The 15,512-nt window shown below is 50.8% G+C and overlaps 1 protein-coding gene across 1 annotated transcript; it reads left to right on the top strand.

Annotated features, from left to right (window-relative positions):
• The first annotated feature begins 9,560 nt into the window (after positions 1-9,560).
• LOC137817704 (uncharacterized) lies at positions 9,561-10,858 on the top strand. The gene is made up of 3 exons (XM_068620949.1): positions 9,561-10,085; positions 10,153-10,404; positions 10,553-10,858. The coding sequence occupies exons 1-3, from the start codon at positions 9,561-9,563 to the stop codon at positions 10,856-10,858; spliced, it is 1,083 nt and encodes a 360-aa protein (XP_068477050.1).
• The last annotated feature ends 4,654 nt before the right edge of the window (positions 10,859-15,512 follow it).

Here is a 15,512-nt window from a genome sequence, read left to right as displayed (position 1 = left end):
GGTGTTTGGCCTCAAACAGGAATAAAAACACGTCCACTGACGCGGGCAACCCCAGGTGGGCGCACGTTATCTCGAAAGCTCGGACAAACGCCCAGCTGTTGGGGTGAAGCTGGGCGGCAGCGATGTTGAGCTCGGTTAAGAGTTCCCTCTCAAATCGAGTAAGAGGGAACCTGAGTTTGACCTTCTTGAAGAAAGTGGTGTAGACGAAGCAGAAGGGCCCGTCGGCGCTCACTTTATCATCGGCGCACACTGGCAGAGCGGCGGGGCAAGGCAGCACCATCATTCTCTCATCGTGCTCCTTGTGAAACGATTGGTGGGCCTCGTCCCCATTGGTCAATCGCAGAACCGCTCCCGCAGTGTTCACCGACGAGGTTTCCTTTAAGAGGGTTGGGTTAGCCCATGGGTATAAAGCCTTGAAGTCTGGCAGAGGGATGGGGGCTCCTCCAGCGTTTGGTGGAGTCGCCTGGGCCAGAGCGGTTTGGGAAGACGCAGGCCTCACAGCCTGCGAAGAGGGAGCACCACGAACTTGCGTTGAGTCGTGTGCTTGTGGAGGAGGGTTTCGCGCTGATGGAGGGGGGTTCAGGGTGATCTTCGTGCGAGTCATGATAGCAACTGCAAACGAAGAAGAAAGAAAAAAAATAATCAGGAGGGTTACAAAGGCTGACTCGATCATAGAAGGAAGGTGAAAGACGAACGAATGTGAGTTCGTTGCGACGATCGACAAAGCCCTAAGTTACGCAGAAGGAGAAATGGAAAAACAGCCCACAGCGTATGCACCAGACAGTTACAGGATGATGCAAATCGGTGAAAATGCAAGGGAACCCAGCAGATGAAGGAAAGTAGTTACCTTTCGATGATCAGGAGAACGTTGAAGGGAGGTGGTGATCTAGAGCGTCGAGGAACGTCGAGAGCTTTCGCAGAAGGAAATGAGAGCGTATGCAAGTGTGAAGAAAGTGATGGAACAGTAGGAGCGTAAGGGGTTTAAGGGTTTTCGAAATGGTTTTGGAAGCGCTAACGGCAGATGAAGAGAGCCGTTGATGAAGCCACGTGTCGAGCAATCGGTGAAGGGTTTGGTGGAGCGTCAGAGCAGCAGAAAGTACTATCGCTTGGAATTCTGCGTCCATGCCACGTAGACCGGTGTTAACGAAGGCTTTTTCAGTCTTTTCGCTAGACAAGCCTTCGCTTAAGACTGGGGGGCTTGTGTACCGCCCTGGTGGACGGGTGTGATGACGTGGCATCCTGCTACAGTGTAGGCGTGTTGACAAGGCGCCAGGTTTGCAGATGGGAAGGAAGTCGGGAGGCACGTGTGGTCGCCGATTGTTAAGTTGGCGTGTTCCGATTTCCAGTTTATCAGAATAGGCGATCGCCAGGTTGAAGATGAAGTCGCCAGATGTAGACTCAGGCGACCAGGCAGTCGGAGATCGCCAGAACAAGCACATCGCCGAAGATAAAGGAGAAGCAGATTATGAAGGCGGCCGGCGAGACCACAGGGAAGGTGTATGAAGACCCTAACTCGCCAGTTTCAGTAGGGATCGCACTTCTAAGTTAGCTATGCACTGGGCAGTACCATGCATAGGTAACTTAGCCAAAATGAGAGTAGAAGCAGCGCCAAGTCAGGGAGCCTCCAGATGATGGCACGTGTACAGTTGGATACGAGCCACGTGTCCAAGTCTGTAACTGCCAGGAGAGAGAAAATCACCAGGTATATAAGAGCTCTTAACGAACTTTCTGAGGTACGCGCGTTCAGTTCATACACTTTACGCTTGCGAGTGACATAGCTGTTTGTGAGAGAGAGTTTGCACGGTTCCAGTTCTTAGTATTTGGTGATACCGTCACTGACTTGAGCGTCGGAGTGCGATCGGCCGCAGCGGCGCCGTATCGTTTCTTTGCAGGTTCTTGAGATAGATCCAGAGGAGGAACGGAAGTGAGAAGCGGCGCGCACGTCGATCCTTTGACGAGGCATTCTCCAGCGCTCCGGTCAACAGGCAGGATCAGTTGTCATGAGGCACAACGTCCCGAAGATCTTGCTTGGTGAACGTAATGTCCACATCCGGCGAGTGGTCTTCAAACATATCCACCGTCATCACAGACCTCGCATACTTCTTCCTCTGTGATGCGGTGCATCCACCACCCGAGAAACCTCCTGCAATGGTGTGGATTTCTCCGTGGGTAGGCATCTCGTGCTGCTGAGCCTCACCACCTGCTGGTTGGGAGCTCGACGCGTCCCCCGCTCTTCTATCCAGCAAGTAGTCGTCTAGGAACCCGCTCTTGACCAGATCGTCGAGCTGGTATCCTAGAGCCAAGCATGAATCCACGGTGTGGCCAAAGCCTTGGTGGAACTCGCACCAGGCGTCTGGCTTTGGTCCCAGCACCTTGTCGCCCACCTTCTCCGGCGCCTTCAGCCTAGCTGCTATATTGGGAATGGCGATCAGGTCTGCCAATCCCATGACAAACTTGTGCTTAGGCGAGCGATTGTACTCCCGGCGTGCTGGTTGAGGGCGCCCTTGGCCCCTGCCCTTGTTCTTCCTTGGATCGTAAGGATGGCGAGTCCTCTGATCCCTCCTAGCCGCCGCTGTCTCCAGCACCCTCTGTGGCTGAATCCTAGTCTGGGCGCGTGGCCTAGCGAGAGCCACGCTTCCCCTCTTCTCGGCGACCTCACTCTCATCGGCGATGTGGGCCACCGCAAGTCGCCTTACCTCAGCAAATGTTGCAGGGTGGGCCCTGATCAATGCCTCGCAGAATGGTCCCGGCAGCACGCCCTTCTTAAATGCGTAGACCAGCATCTCTTCATCTTTAGCCGGCGATCGGACCATCTGCGCCCCAAAACGATTCAGGTAGTCCCTGAGGGACTCTCCCTGATACTGCCTTATGTCGAACAAGTCATAAGACACCCTGGGCGGTGCCTTGTTCACGATGTACTGCTCGACGAAGATCTTTGAAAACTGTTGGAAGTTGGTTATGTGACCTGTAGGCAGGCTCACAAACCATTCCAGCGCCGTTCCCTGGAGTGTGCTCACAAACATCTTGCAGTACACGGCGTCTGATCCTCCTGACAGCATCATCTGCGTATGGAACGTGGTGAGATGAGCCTCAGGATCCTCCACGCCGGTGAAAACAGCCTTCACAGGTACCACACTCGCAGGGATAGGCGTGTCGGTAATCGCCTGAGCGAAAGGCATAGGAATAACACGAGGCGGCGTTGACGGCACGACCTCTTCAGCGACTGGACGCCCTCGCTGCTCCTGAAGAGCTTGACGCAGTTCTTCAGTCACTCTGCTAAGCTCATCATTCCTGGCCCGAGAGGCGACCAGGTCCTCGTGCATTCTTGCCTGCTCTATACGCGAGGCTTCCACATTCGCCTGCAGCGAACGCATGATTTCCACCATCTGCGCCATAGTCATGGCGCCTTCAGCAACAACGGGCGCAACTGGACTTGAACGGTTGCTTCTCATTTTTCTCATGAAAACTTGACAAATCACAGAGAGTAATGAACAACACCTTCTTCAGCGACGATCAATTCAGCGATCAATCGGTCAGAATTTCGCGAAACTCCGAAAGAAACCTCAAGAACGCAGGGAGACTCCACAGAAACCTGCAACTCCACCAGAAACCGACGCTTCTCCCACGAAAAACCAAACGAGCCAAAGAACTCAGATCTCACCGATCGAAACTCGCGCAATCAGCAGAAAACCTCACCTCACCGAACAAAAACCCAAACGAACGGTGGAAAACGCGAAATCACCGAACAAAACCTAGATGAACAGCGGACAATGGTTGCACCAGCACACAACCACACAGAAACTGCAGAAACCTCCAAGAACTCGCGCTGTGGATGGGAACAGGTTTTACACGGCCCCACGGTGGGCGCCTGATGATCCTGCCTGTTGACCAAAACGCTGGAGCTTTGCCTCGTCAAACTTGGATCGACGTATGCGCCGCGTCAACCTCCGTCTTTCACCGCGATTCGCCTCAAGAACCTGCAAAAGAACAGAACGGCGCCGCTGCAGCCGATCACGCTCCGACGCCCAAGTCAGCGACTGAACCACCAATTACTAAGAGTAAAACTCAAGAACTCTTAAGGAACCGTGCAATGTTCTCTCTCAGTATACTCAAGACTCGCAAGCGTAAAGAAGACAATCTGAACGTGCGTACCTCAGAAGTTCGTTGGAAAACTCTTATATACCTGGACACTTTCTCTCTCCTGGCAGTTACACATCTGGACACGTGGCTCGCATCCAGCTGTACACGTGCGTTCATCTGGAGCATCCTTGACTTGGGCGCTACTTCTGTCTCTCTTTTGGCTAAGTTACTTATGCATGATACTACTCAGTGCATATTTGCCTTGGAGCGTGATCTCTTCTGGATGGCGAGTTCGGGTGCCTTCGTACACACCTTCCCTGTGGTCTCGCCGACCGCCTTCATGATCTGCACCACCTGCCTTCATCTTCGGCGATGTCCTTGTTTCGGCGATCTCTAATCACTTGGTCGCCTGGGTTCACATCTGGCGACTTCATCCTCAACTCGGTGACCGCCGGATTAGGCATGATGGAGATCGGAGCACGCCAACTTAATACGAGCCCCCGACTTCCTTCCCTTCTGCCAGCCAGGCATCCCATCAACACGCCTATACAATAGCTTGATGCCACGTCATCACTCCCGACTACCAGGACGGTACACTTACGTATCAAATGTTTCAAGGCACATTTTTATACGCTTTCAATGCGCTTGAACGCGCTTTCAATGTGAGAGGTGTATAAAGAGGGACCTTGGGGCATTTGAAAGAGGATCCGAGTTATAACCTAATTCTCGCAGTTTTACACAGAGCACTAACCCTAGTTGTTCTCGCTGCGCACCCACTGTGAGCACAAGGCAATTAGGGCAACTCAGTTTTAGTCAATTAGCATAGTTTTCGACCACCTTCAGAGGGTGTGTCACCCTTGATGTTTCTCGCTAGCTGACTTGATCGTCGGAGTGCAAACGGCCGCGAGGGCGCCCCTTTGTTCACTTCTTTTCAGGTATCAAGGACGGAGCATAACGAAGGTGCTCCAGCTTGCAAGGACAAGCCACACACAAAGACGACCTTGGTCTACCGGCGGAACAGTGATCAAGTTAGAAGAACACATGGCATTAAGTACTGAAACATCAAGGTATATAAGTTTCCCTGAAAGTTTGCTAAGGTACATTTTATTCAGTTTACGTTTCGAACGCTTTAAAGCACTTTAAACGCTTTGAACGTTTTAAATGCGTTGGACGTTTTTAAACGCTTTAAATGCGCTTTAAGATGCTTTAAATGCTTGAGACGTTTAAAAGAGGCTTTAGACGTTGGAGACAGGGGGAGAGACTCAGTTTGACACACACACACACTAGTTGCTTGCTCGCAGTGCGCACAAGCGATTAGGTAGAAAAGTTAGTTATTCAGTTTTTTTACCACCTTCAGAGCATCCATTCACGGTGTTCCGATACGGAGATGTGTCTTTTGATGTTTCTTGCTTGCTGACTTGAGCGTCAGAGTGCAAACGGCCGCGAGGGCGCCCTTTGTTCTCTCTGTTTCAGGTACACACGACGGCTAAGGGTGGGAATTTGGAGCAAAGATGAAGGGGTCCTTGATACGCGAGTCTTAGCTACGCACGAAGCACAATCTAGTCAACCGGCGGAAACATTTGGCGCCCACCGTGGGTCCCGATCTAAAACATCAGTCCCACCGCAAGTGTTCAGTTCTCCAGTTGCAGTTTCTGATTCAGTTCCTTTGAGATTTTACCAAGATCCACTGTTCGTTGTGAAATTGGTGTAGTTTCACCGATTACCTTCGGTTCAGTTCGCTGTTTGATCGTGTTTGTTTGAGTTTGAGTTCCAATGTTTTCTCCATCCCTTGGAGTTGCACGACACCTAGAAGAAGTTCCTGAAACCGCAGAAGATGAGGTCCACGAGGCAAGGTTCGACGCGCGATGAGAGCGAAGAGATGACCATGCAGCAGGTCATGGATATGATGCAGGGATTGCAGGAGGCAATGGCAGCGTCGAAGGCTGAGCAAGAGTGCATGCAGATGGATCTCGCGGCGTCTCAGGCGAGAAATGAGGAGCTCTGTCACATGAATGAGGAGTTGCGCCGCGGGTGGCGCAACAACTCAGGGCTACTCGACGTGGATGAGCCCGAGTGTTCCACTCCACCAAGGGAGTTCTCTACGCCGTTCTCGCAGCCGATTCTCTAGAGGGTGATCCCCAACACATTCGTGGGACCCAAGGTAACCTTCACGGGGATGGAGTACCTCGAAGCACATCTCACTGCGTTCCACACGCAAATGATGCTGGTAGGCGGCTCCGACGCCGTAAGGTGCAAGCTCTTCATGAGCACTTTGACTGGGATGGCCATGGACTGGTTCATTAGCCTTCTGAATGGCCATATCACCTCCTTCGCACAGCTCTCGCAACTGTTCAGGGAGCAGTATCTAGCAAACAGGGCTCCACCGCCGGTCTCGTACGACTTGTTCAATGTAAAGTAGTATCAGGGTGAGACCCTCAAGGAATACATCAATCGCTTTGGAGCGCAGGTGGTGAAGGTTGGCACCACAGAGGAGCCTACGATTGTCTACGCGTTCAGGAAAGGAATGTGCCCAGGACCCTTCTGTGAATCGATCATACGAAGCCGCCCCAAGACCCTTGCTGAGATAAGGCGTCGCGTGGTGGACACATCGCCTCTGAGGGCGAGGTGTGTGAGAAGTGCACAAGTGTCGTGCCCGCACGCCCAAAAGTGCAGTCGCGTGCACAACCCGCCAGGGTCAACAAGGCCACGACGGGGAGGAAGAACTAAGACAGGAAGCGCCCATACGAGGCGAGGAGGCCTCAGGCAAGGGGTGCAGCAGAAGGGAACAGGCAGGTGAGGAAAGGAAATAGGCCGTTAAGGCATAATTTCGTGATGGAGCTGAAGGATCTTATTGCTGTGCCCAACATAGCTGACAGGTTGAGGCCACCAGTGAAGTCTGACAAGGTGCTTGCAGGGACCTCGTAAAGACTCGTGGTGCGAGTTCTGTTGAACCAAGTGGTGTTCAAGCTTTGAAGAATCCAAACCCTTTGAAGGATGTTGAAGCCTTGGCTGTTCTTGCTGTTGCTGTGATGGTTTAGTATAGTTCTGGGGTAGTTTGAGTGTTGTAATCCACCTCTTGATCGAATCTAAAGCATAGGCATTCTCAATCTTTGTGAAAGTAAAATGTTTTCAAACTAAGTTAAAACAACCGATTGTTTTGTCGAAACAACCAATTGTTTATACTTAGAAGTTTTGAGAAAAGATTGAAAACTGTTTTTCAAATGGTTGAACTGTTAGAACCAAAACAACCAATTGATTCGAGGAAACAACCGATTGTTTGTTTTGGGACCATAACAGAAAAACTGTTTTATCTTTGACTGAGCTTTAAATGATTTAAACGCTTACGCTCCAGTCATTAAATGCTTTGACCAATCTTTTAATGCAATTTAGAGTTTGTTAAGATTTGATAATGTTCCGGCCGGCTGACCGGGATCGTCTACGTACCTGGCTTGTCCTCACGGGTTAGGGCACCTTCATTTGGCTCTATCCGTGAGTACCTGAAAAGAAGTGAACAAATGGGCGCCCTCGCGGCCGTTTGCACTCCGACAATCAAGTCAGCTAGCGAGAAACATCAAAAACTGCACTGAATGACTGAAACTGCGTAACTAGAACTGTGTTGCCCTAATTGCCTTGTGCTCACTGTGAATGTGCTCAGATCCACTATCAAATGTCCCGGGTTCCTTTTTATACACATCCAACATTTAAAGCGCACTAAAGCGCATTCAAAGCGTATAAAAATGCCCCCTGAAACATTTGATACGTAATGTTAAATTAACGCGTACCTTAGAAAACTTTCACTGAAACCTTTAATGGGCACGTGTGCATTGTCACGTGACCTTCTGACTTGATCGTTTATTCTGTGCAGAGGGTCCCACAGCGCCGCAACCCAACTTAGGGTTATTCTATTGCGTGAGCTTTCCTTCGAAGTACTCTCTGGCACGTGGGTTGACTTTCTGGGTGTCAACTCGTGCGTCCCATTCACTAGGCACTCACTCTGGGGGGCGCATCTACCTTGCTCTTGTACCATGCATATGGTTCTTCCCTGGTCATGGCCCTCTCATGGGTCGTATCTGTCCCAGGGTCTCCCAGCAGTGGCGTGGGTACTTCACGAGTCAGGTTGCCCCCTACCGGTACTAGAACTCATGGCCTTGAAGCCACCTTTCTCTTCTCCTCACTACTGCTCTGTATGATCGAGGCTCGAAGCCTCTCTGGCAATGTCTTCACTCGGCGATGACTCTCTCGGGCGACGCCTCTCTTGGGCGACGCCTTTCTTAGGCGATGCTTCTCTTGGGCGACGCCTTTCTTAGGCGATGACTCGAGCGGTCAACCTGTTGACTTCTCTTCCTAGGGTCCCTTGAGGGGTCCCACCATGCGTTGACTCTGATAACAAACTATATCTTTGAATATATTCAGAAAAACAAATTTGAGAATTAATCTTTGACAAGTTTTTTGCTAAGAGTTTTTGAGTTTTTCAAATAGCTGAGATTGCTGAAAGTTTGTGATTGATCAAAGTTTGTGGAATAGGATTCTGCTTGTATTGATTTCAGATTATCTTCTGTAACAAGTGTAATCCTTGTACACGCGCCACATGAAGATGAAGTTGCCAGATCTTAGTGGGAGGGTCATTGTGATCAAATCTGATCAAGATGAGGCCCGGAAATGCTATGAAAATAGCTTAAAGACAAAGAGAGGCGTGTTCATGGTGCTTGAACGATCGCCCATCTCAGCTATGCCGATGGAGGTGGAGTCCTTAGAAGAGGCGACATCTGCGCAGGCGACGCCTGTCAAGGTCTCACCTTCTGAGGCGACGCAAAGGAAGATATGAGCTTAGAAAAAACACATGGGGAGGTCTCGTCCATGGAAGAGGTATCCGATGAGGCGACGCCTATAGGAGAAGATCGCAGAAACGAGTCTCGTGCAGAGAGCGTGCGAGATAGGCGACGCTAACCAATAGACAACGTGGTGGAGAGGCAGATTGGTGGCAAGATATTCAAACTGGGGCATTTTTTGAGCCAGGAAGAACAAGACGAAGTGGCAGCGGTGATCTCGCGCCACTTAGATGCATTCGCATGGACCACCTTAGGCATGCCAGGCATCGACCCAGATTTTTGTGCCAGCACCTCACCATGGATGTCAAGGTTCGCCCTGTACGACAGAGGAGGAGGAAGTTCAATGAAGAGAGACGCCTCGTCGTGAAGGAAGAAACGCAGAAAATGCTAAATGCTGGGCACATCAGGGAGATATAATACCCTGAGTGGCTGGCCACCGTCGTCCTGGTGAAGAAGGCGAATGGAAAGTGGAGAATGTGCGTCGACTTCACGGACTTAAACAAGGCGTGCCCTAAAGATTCGTACCCCTTACCTAGCGTCGACGCATTGATGGATAGCGCCTCAGGGTGCAAGATGTTGAACTTCTTAGACACGTTTTCAGGGTATAATCAGATAAAAATGCATCCGAGGGATGAAAGCAAAACGACTTTCATGACGGAGACGTGCAGTTACTGTTACAAGGTGATGCCGTTTGGGCTGAAGAACGCTGGCGCCACCTACCAAAGGCTTATGGATAAGGTCCTTGCACCCATACTGGGAAGGAACGTGCAAGCCTACGTAGATGACATGGTGGTGACCTCGCAGGAGAGGGGGCGACACACATCGGATCTGAAAGAGCTGTTTGCCATCATATCAAAGTACCGCCTCAAGCTGAACCCAGAGAAGTGCGTCTTCGGGGTTGAGGCGGGTAAGTTCTTGGGCTTTATGCTCACAGAAAGGGGAATAGAGGCGAACCCTGATAAGTGCGCAATTATCATCGCCATGAGAAGTCCAACCTCAGCGAAAGAAGTACAGCAACTGACTAGGCGGATGGCAGCTTTGTCAAAGTTCGCGTCTGCTAGAGGTGAGAAGGGCCACCCCTACTTTCAGTGCCTCAAGAGGAATAGCCATTTTGCATGGACAGATGAGTGCGAAGCAGCATTCCTCAAGTTAAAGGATTACTTGGCAATGCTGCCGGTGCTTTGCAAGCCAAGGGCAGGCGTCCCCCTTCGTTGTATTTCGTTGTAACTGAGTGGGCCATCAGTTCTGTGCTGGTCCAAGAGCAGGATCAAGTGCAGAGGCCCATCTACTTTGTAAGCAAGGCTTTGCAAGGCCCGGAGTTGAGGTACCATTCGTTGGAGAAGGCGGTGCTGGCAGTAGTATTCTCGGCCAGGAGGCTCCGCCACTATTTTCACAGCTTCACAGTGGTGGTGATGACGAACCTCCCCATTCAGAAAGTACTTCAGAAGCCAGATGTAGCTGGAAGGATGGTTCGCTGAGCAGTGGAGCTGTCAGAGTTTGATATCCAGTACGAACCCCGGGGATCCATCAAAGGGCAAGTATATGCAGATTTCGTCGCAGAGCTATGACCAAGAGGTGCCCCCCAAGAGGTGGAGTTAAGATCACAATGGATGCTCTCAGTGGATGGGTCCTCCAATCAACAGGGGAGTGGCGCGGGAATAGTTTTGGAGGGGCCTAACGGGGTGTTGATCGAGCAAGCCCTACGCTTCGCCTTCAAAGCAAACAATAACCAAGCTGAGTACGAGGCGCTAATTGCTGGAATGCTCTTGGCCAAGGAAATGGGCGCGCAGAGCCTCTTGGTAAAGAGTGATTCACAGTTGGTAACAGGGCAGGTGACTGGGGAGTATCAGGCAAAGGACCCGCAGATGGCAGCATATCTAAAGTATGTCCAAGTGTTGAAGGGAGCTTTTGCTACGTTTGAGCTGGTGCATGTTGTTCCCGCCGGCTAACCAGGGTCGTCTTTGTGCGTGGCTTGTCCTCGCGAGCTATGGCACCTTCGTTCCGCTCCGTCTGTGAATACCTGAAAAGAAGTGAACAAAGGGGCGCCCTCGCGGCCGTTTGCTCTCCGACGATCAAGTCAGCTTAGCGAGAAACATCAAAGGTGACACACCCTCTGAAGGTGGTCGACAACTTATACTGAATCACTGAAACTGTGTTGCCCTAATTGCCTTGTGCTCACAGTGGGTGCGTAGCGAAAACAACTAGGGTTTGTTCTCTGTGTAACTATGAGAATTAGGTAAAAAAACTCTCATTTTCAAATGTCCCAAGGCCCCTTTTTATACACCTCCTGCATTTAAAGCGCGTTGAAGCGCATTGAAAGCATATAAAAATGTGCCTTGAAACATTTGATACGTCAACTAAATTAACGTTGTACCGTCCCGTACCCGGGCGTTGACAAGTCAAGGTCAAAGCCAACGTCGGGGTCAAAGTCAACATAAGGCGTCGCCTAGGTGAAGCGACGCCAAGTGCAAGCGTCGTCATGGCGGGGCGTCGCCAAGAGGAAGCGTCGCCAAGATAAGACGTCGCCTAGAGCAGGCGTCGCCAAGGTAGGGCGTCGCCAAGGTAAAATGTCACAAAAGCAAGGCAACCACAGTGTTGCTCCCCGATACCCATGGGTAGGAAAGACCGTGGAGGGAGTGACGCCGTGGGAAGGCCTCAAACCCCTCAAACCCGGGGTAGCATTAAAGAGAAGAGAAAGGTGGCTTCAAGGCCATAGTAATAGCGCCAGTGGAGAGCAATCTGACTCGTGAAGTGCCCGTGTCGCCCCAGAGAAGCCCTTGGGATAGTTACGGCTCATGAGAAGGGTCACGCCCAGGGGTAGCCAGGTGCAGGGTACGAGAGGAAGGTAGATACGCTCTCAAAGTGAGTGACTAGATGTTTGGGGGCATGAGTTGGCACCCATAAAGTCACCCCTTGCGCAGATGCACTCCCAGGTAGGAGGTCTCACACGAGGAAATACCCCCAAGTGGGGTCACGGTGCTGTGAGGCCCTCCACGTGTAATAGTAGCCAAGTCAGAATAGAAACTTCAATTTGTCAGGTATAAGGTAATTAAAGCTATTTAATAAAGTTTACGTTTCGAGCGTTTAAGGTACTTTAAATGCTGCAAGCGGTTTAAACGTCTTAAAGGCGCGGAATGTTTCATAACCTTAAATGCGCTTTAAGACGCTTTAAATGCTAGAGTAGTTTAAATAGAACCTTGGACGTGGGAAACAGGGTTCGAACTTTTGGCAAATTTTCCCAGAACACACTCTAGTTGTTTGCTCGAGCCCGCAGGCTACGCACAAGGGACTAGAGAAGGATTGTTTTCCAGAACGAGAAAATATACACTATAGACAGTTTCTTTTGACCACCTTCAGAGTGCCACTCACGGTGCTCCGATACGGAGGTGTAGATTTTTTGGTGTTTCTTGCTAGCTGACTTGAGCGTCGGAGTGCAAACGGCCGCTAGGGCGCCCTTTTGTCCTTTTTTGCAGGAATCCACAGGTAGCCAGTAGGAAGGTGTCCCTAGCTGACGGGTGAGGTTGTGCACAAAGACGTCCCAGGTCAACCGGCCGGAACATTTGGCGCCCACCGTGGGGCCGATTTAAAATATCAGTCCCATCGCAAGCTTCAGAAGATCTATCGAAGCCACCATAACGTTGGCAGATGTTTGAGGAAACAGTGAAGAATGAGGGCCACCACTAGACAAGGTACCGCACGCGCTGCGAGTGAGGAAATGTCCATGCAGCAGGTCATGGAAATGATGCGGGGGCTGCAGGATGAGATGGCGAAATCGAGGGTAGAACAAGCACGCATGCAGGCGGATCTCGCAGACTCGCGCGCGAGAAACGAAGAGCTCCATCGTGTGAATGAAGAGTTGCGCCGGGGTTTGAGCAATAACCAAGGGCAACATGTACAAGATGAGACCGAGCGTCTCACCCCACCAAGGGAGTTTTCCACACCCTTCTCGCAGGAGATCCTGGATGCAGTAATCCCCAACACGTTCGCGGGACCCAAGGTGATCTTCACCGGGATGGAGGACCCCGAGGCGCATCTCACTGCATTCCACACGCAGATGGTGTTGGTAGGCGGCTCCGATGCTACGAGATGCAAGCTCTTTATGAGCACCTTGACGGGGATGGCAATGGATTGGTTCATCAGCCTTCCAAACGGCCATATCACCTCCTTTCAGCAGTTGTCGCAACTGTTTAGAGAGCAGTACTTGGCGAACAGGGCTCCGCCGCCAGTTTCCTACGACATGTTTGATGTAAAACAGTATCAAGGGGAGACCTTGAAGGAATACATCAACCGTTTCGGGGCCCAAGTAGTAAAAGTTGGTACTTCAGAGGAGCCTATGATCGTGTATACATTCAGAAAAGGTGTATGTCTCGGCCCTTTTTGCGAATCCATTATTCGCAATCGCCCTAGGACCTTCGCTGAAATACGGCGTCGGGCGGTGGAACATATCACCTCCGAGGGAGAGGTGTGTGAGAAGCCAGAGGACTCAAATCGTCAGGGTCAACGAGACCACGACGGGGAGAAAGAAGCTAGAGGGGAGACGCCCCTATGAGACCAGAAAACCCCAGCCCCGAGGTCTAGCAGGAGGGGATCGCCCGGCCAGGGAAAGGGCAAGGCCGGCGAGGTACAACTTTGTGGTGGAATTGAAGGATCTGATTGCCGTGCCCAATATAACTGAACGGTTGAGGCGACCGGCGAAGACTGACAAGGTGTCAGGGCCTCGCAAAGACTCTTGGTGCGAGTTCCACGAAGCTTTCGGTCATCACATCGATAACTGCCTGTCGCTGGGTTACCAGCTAGATGAGTTGGTGAGAAGCGGGTTTCTGAAGGATTATGTCGTAAAGCCCGCCACGACAGCAGCCCTGCCAGCACCAACGGAAGAGCAAGCGCACGAGATGTATGTCCTCGGCGAAGTCCATACCATTGCTGGTGGCTTTTCCGGCGGAGGACCCACCGCCTCCCAACGAAAAAAATACGCGAGGGGGATCAACTCAATTGAAGAAAGAATCTCAGGTGATCCGTGGGAGTCAGACCTCGTGTTCACGAGGGTGGATCTGCAGGATGTTGTGCCGCACGACAACGACCCTGTGGTCATTTCAGTTGTCACGGCGGGCAGAAAGGTGCACAGGGTTCTTGTCGACCAAGGAAGCTCTGCAGATGTCATGTTCTGGTTGACATGCAACAAGTTGCGGTTGTCTCCCGACCTTTTGAGACCCTACACAGGGTGCTTATATGGGTTTGCTGACAACCAGGTGGAAGTTCGAGGCTACTTGGAATTGAGGACAACGTTCACGGATGGAGAGGCCTCGCGTACCGAAAGCATCCGGTACTTGGTCGTAAACGCCAATTTCGCCTACAACATCTTGTTGGCAGACCGGCGTTGAATAGGATGAACGCAGTAGCCTCCACGCGCCATATGAAGATGAAGCTGCCGGATCTCAGCAGCAAGGTGATTGTCATCAAGTCGGATCAGGAGGAAGCACAGAAATGTTATGAGAATAGCTTGAAAACGAAGAGAGGCGTGTTTATGGTGTTCGAGCGTCCGCCAAGTGCAGGCGCAATGATGGAGATAGAACCCTTGATTGAGGCGACGCCCACGGAGTCAACGCCTAGCCAGGCTACACTCGTTGGGGCGACGCCCGAGGCAGACACGCATATGGAGTAGGGGCCTGATGACACATCTCCCGTAGAAGAGTCGACGCCTGGAAAGCGCTACCGGGCGGCGCCCATTAAGGAAGATAGCAGGGATCAGTCGGCGGCTAACGTTGATGGAGATCAAGCTCAAGAGGACATGGAGGCCAATCAACAAGATCAAGAAGAGGTAGAGGCACAAATGGAGGACGCCCATGGAGGTCAAAGCCCACCTCAAAGGCTTACAAGAAGCATGTTCAAAGCTTTAGGAGCTAGGGGACATTTATTTTCTCTTTTTGTAATTTCTTTGGTTGAAGGTGCTTAGAGGGAAACATTAGAAACCTCTTTTGTGATAGCATCTTTTAGGCTTTAGTTAGGAGCTTTAGGAAGGGGGGGTGTATTAGTAGATAGGTGTAGGAATAGAATAGGAGATGCCAAAGTGAAGGAAGAGGTTACACCTTCCTCATGCCTTATAAATAGGTGCCGGTTCTAGATTGTTTTAGGGGGGAAATTTGAAATTGTTTAGCTTGCATTTTCAGCACCTTAGGCTATAAATAGAGGTGCTTTCTTTGTAAATTTCATATTTGAATTTTAGAGAAAAGAAACTATACTCAAATTTTGAGTGATCATTGGAGAGCTTTTGAGCCTTCTTCTCTAGTCTTATCTTGAAGGATCCATGGTGTCCTCAAGTGGCGGCAACACACTCATCTAGGAGCAACCATCCTTCTAGTGGCGTGATCATCCAACCATACATCCATCTTCATGAGCACTCTCTTCTCCTTCCTTTCTTCTTTTGTTATTTCCCTGTCTTAGCTTGCTTCCTTGTTGTTTTTGGTTCGGCATTTTCAGAATTCATTTGTGTTGCTTCGGTTCTTTTGTTTTTCTTGCTGTTCTTCATTTTTCTAGCTTTTGGTTCGGTACTTTTTAATTTCCAGCATTCAAATTCAGTTTGCTAGCTTTTGTGCCATTTTGTTC

This window comes from Phaseolus vulgaris, chromosome 10, assembly GCF_000499845.2.
Source record: "Phaseolus vulgaris cultivar G19833 chromosome 10, P. vulgaris v2.0, whole genome shotgun sequence".
In the NCBI taxonomy this organism is placed as follows: Eukaryota; Viridiplantae; Streptophyta; class Magnoliopsida; order Fabales; family Fabaceae; genus Phaseolus; species Phaseolus vulgaris.
The sequence above is the reverse complement of the archived record's forward strand: the minus strand, read 5'-3'. Positions and strand labels throughout refer to the sequence as shown.

Coding starts and splice junctions, on each gene's coding strand:
- LOC137817704 (XM_068620949.1), top strand. CDS start 9,561: ATGACGGAGACGTGCAGTTACTGTTACAAGGTGATGCCGTTTGGGCTG. Junction 10,086..10,152: donor ATTACTTGGCAATGCTGCCG/GTGCTTTGCAAG, acceptor GTGGGCCATCAG/TTCTGTGCTGGTCCAAGAGC. Junction 10,405..10,552: donor TGAGCAGTGGAGCTGTCAGA/GTTTGATATCCA, acceptor TCCAATCAACAG/GGGAGTGGCGCGGGAATAGT.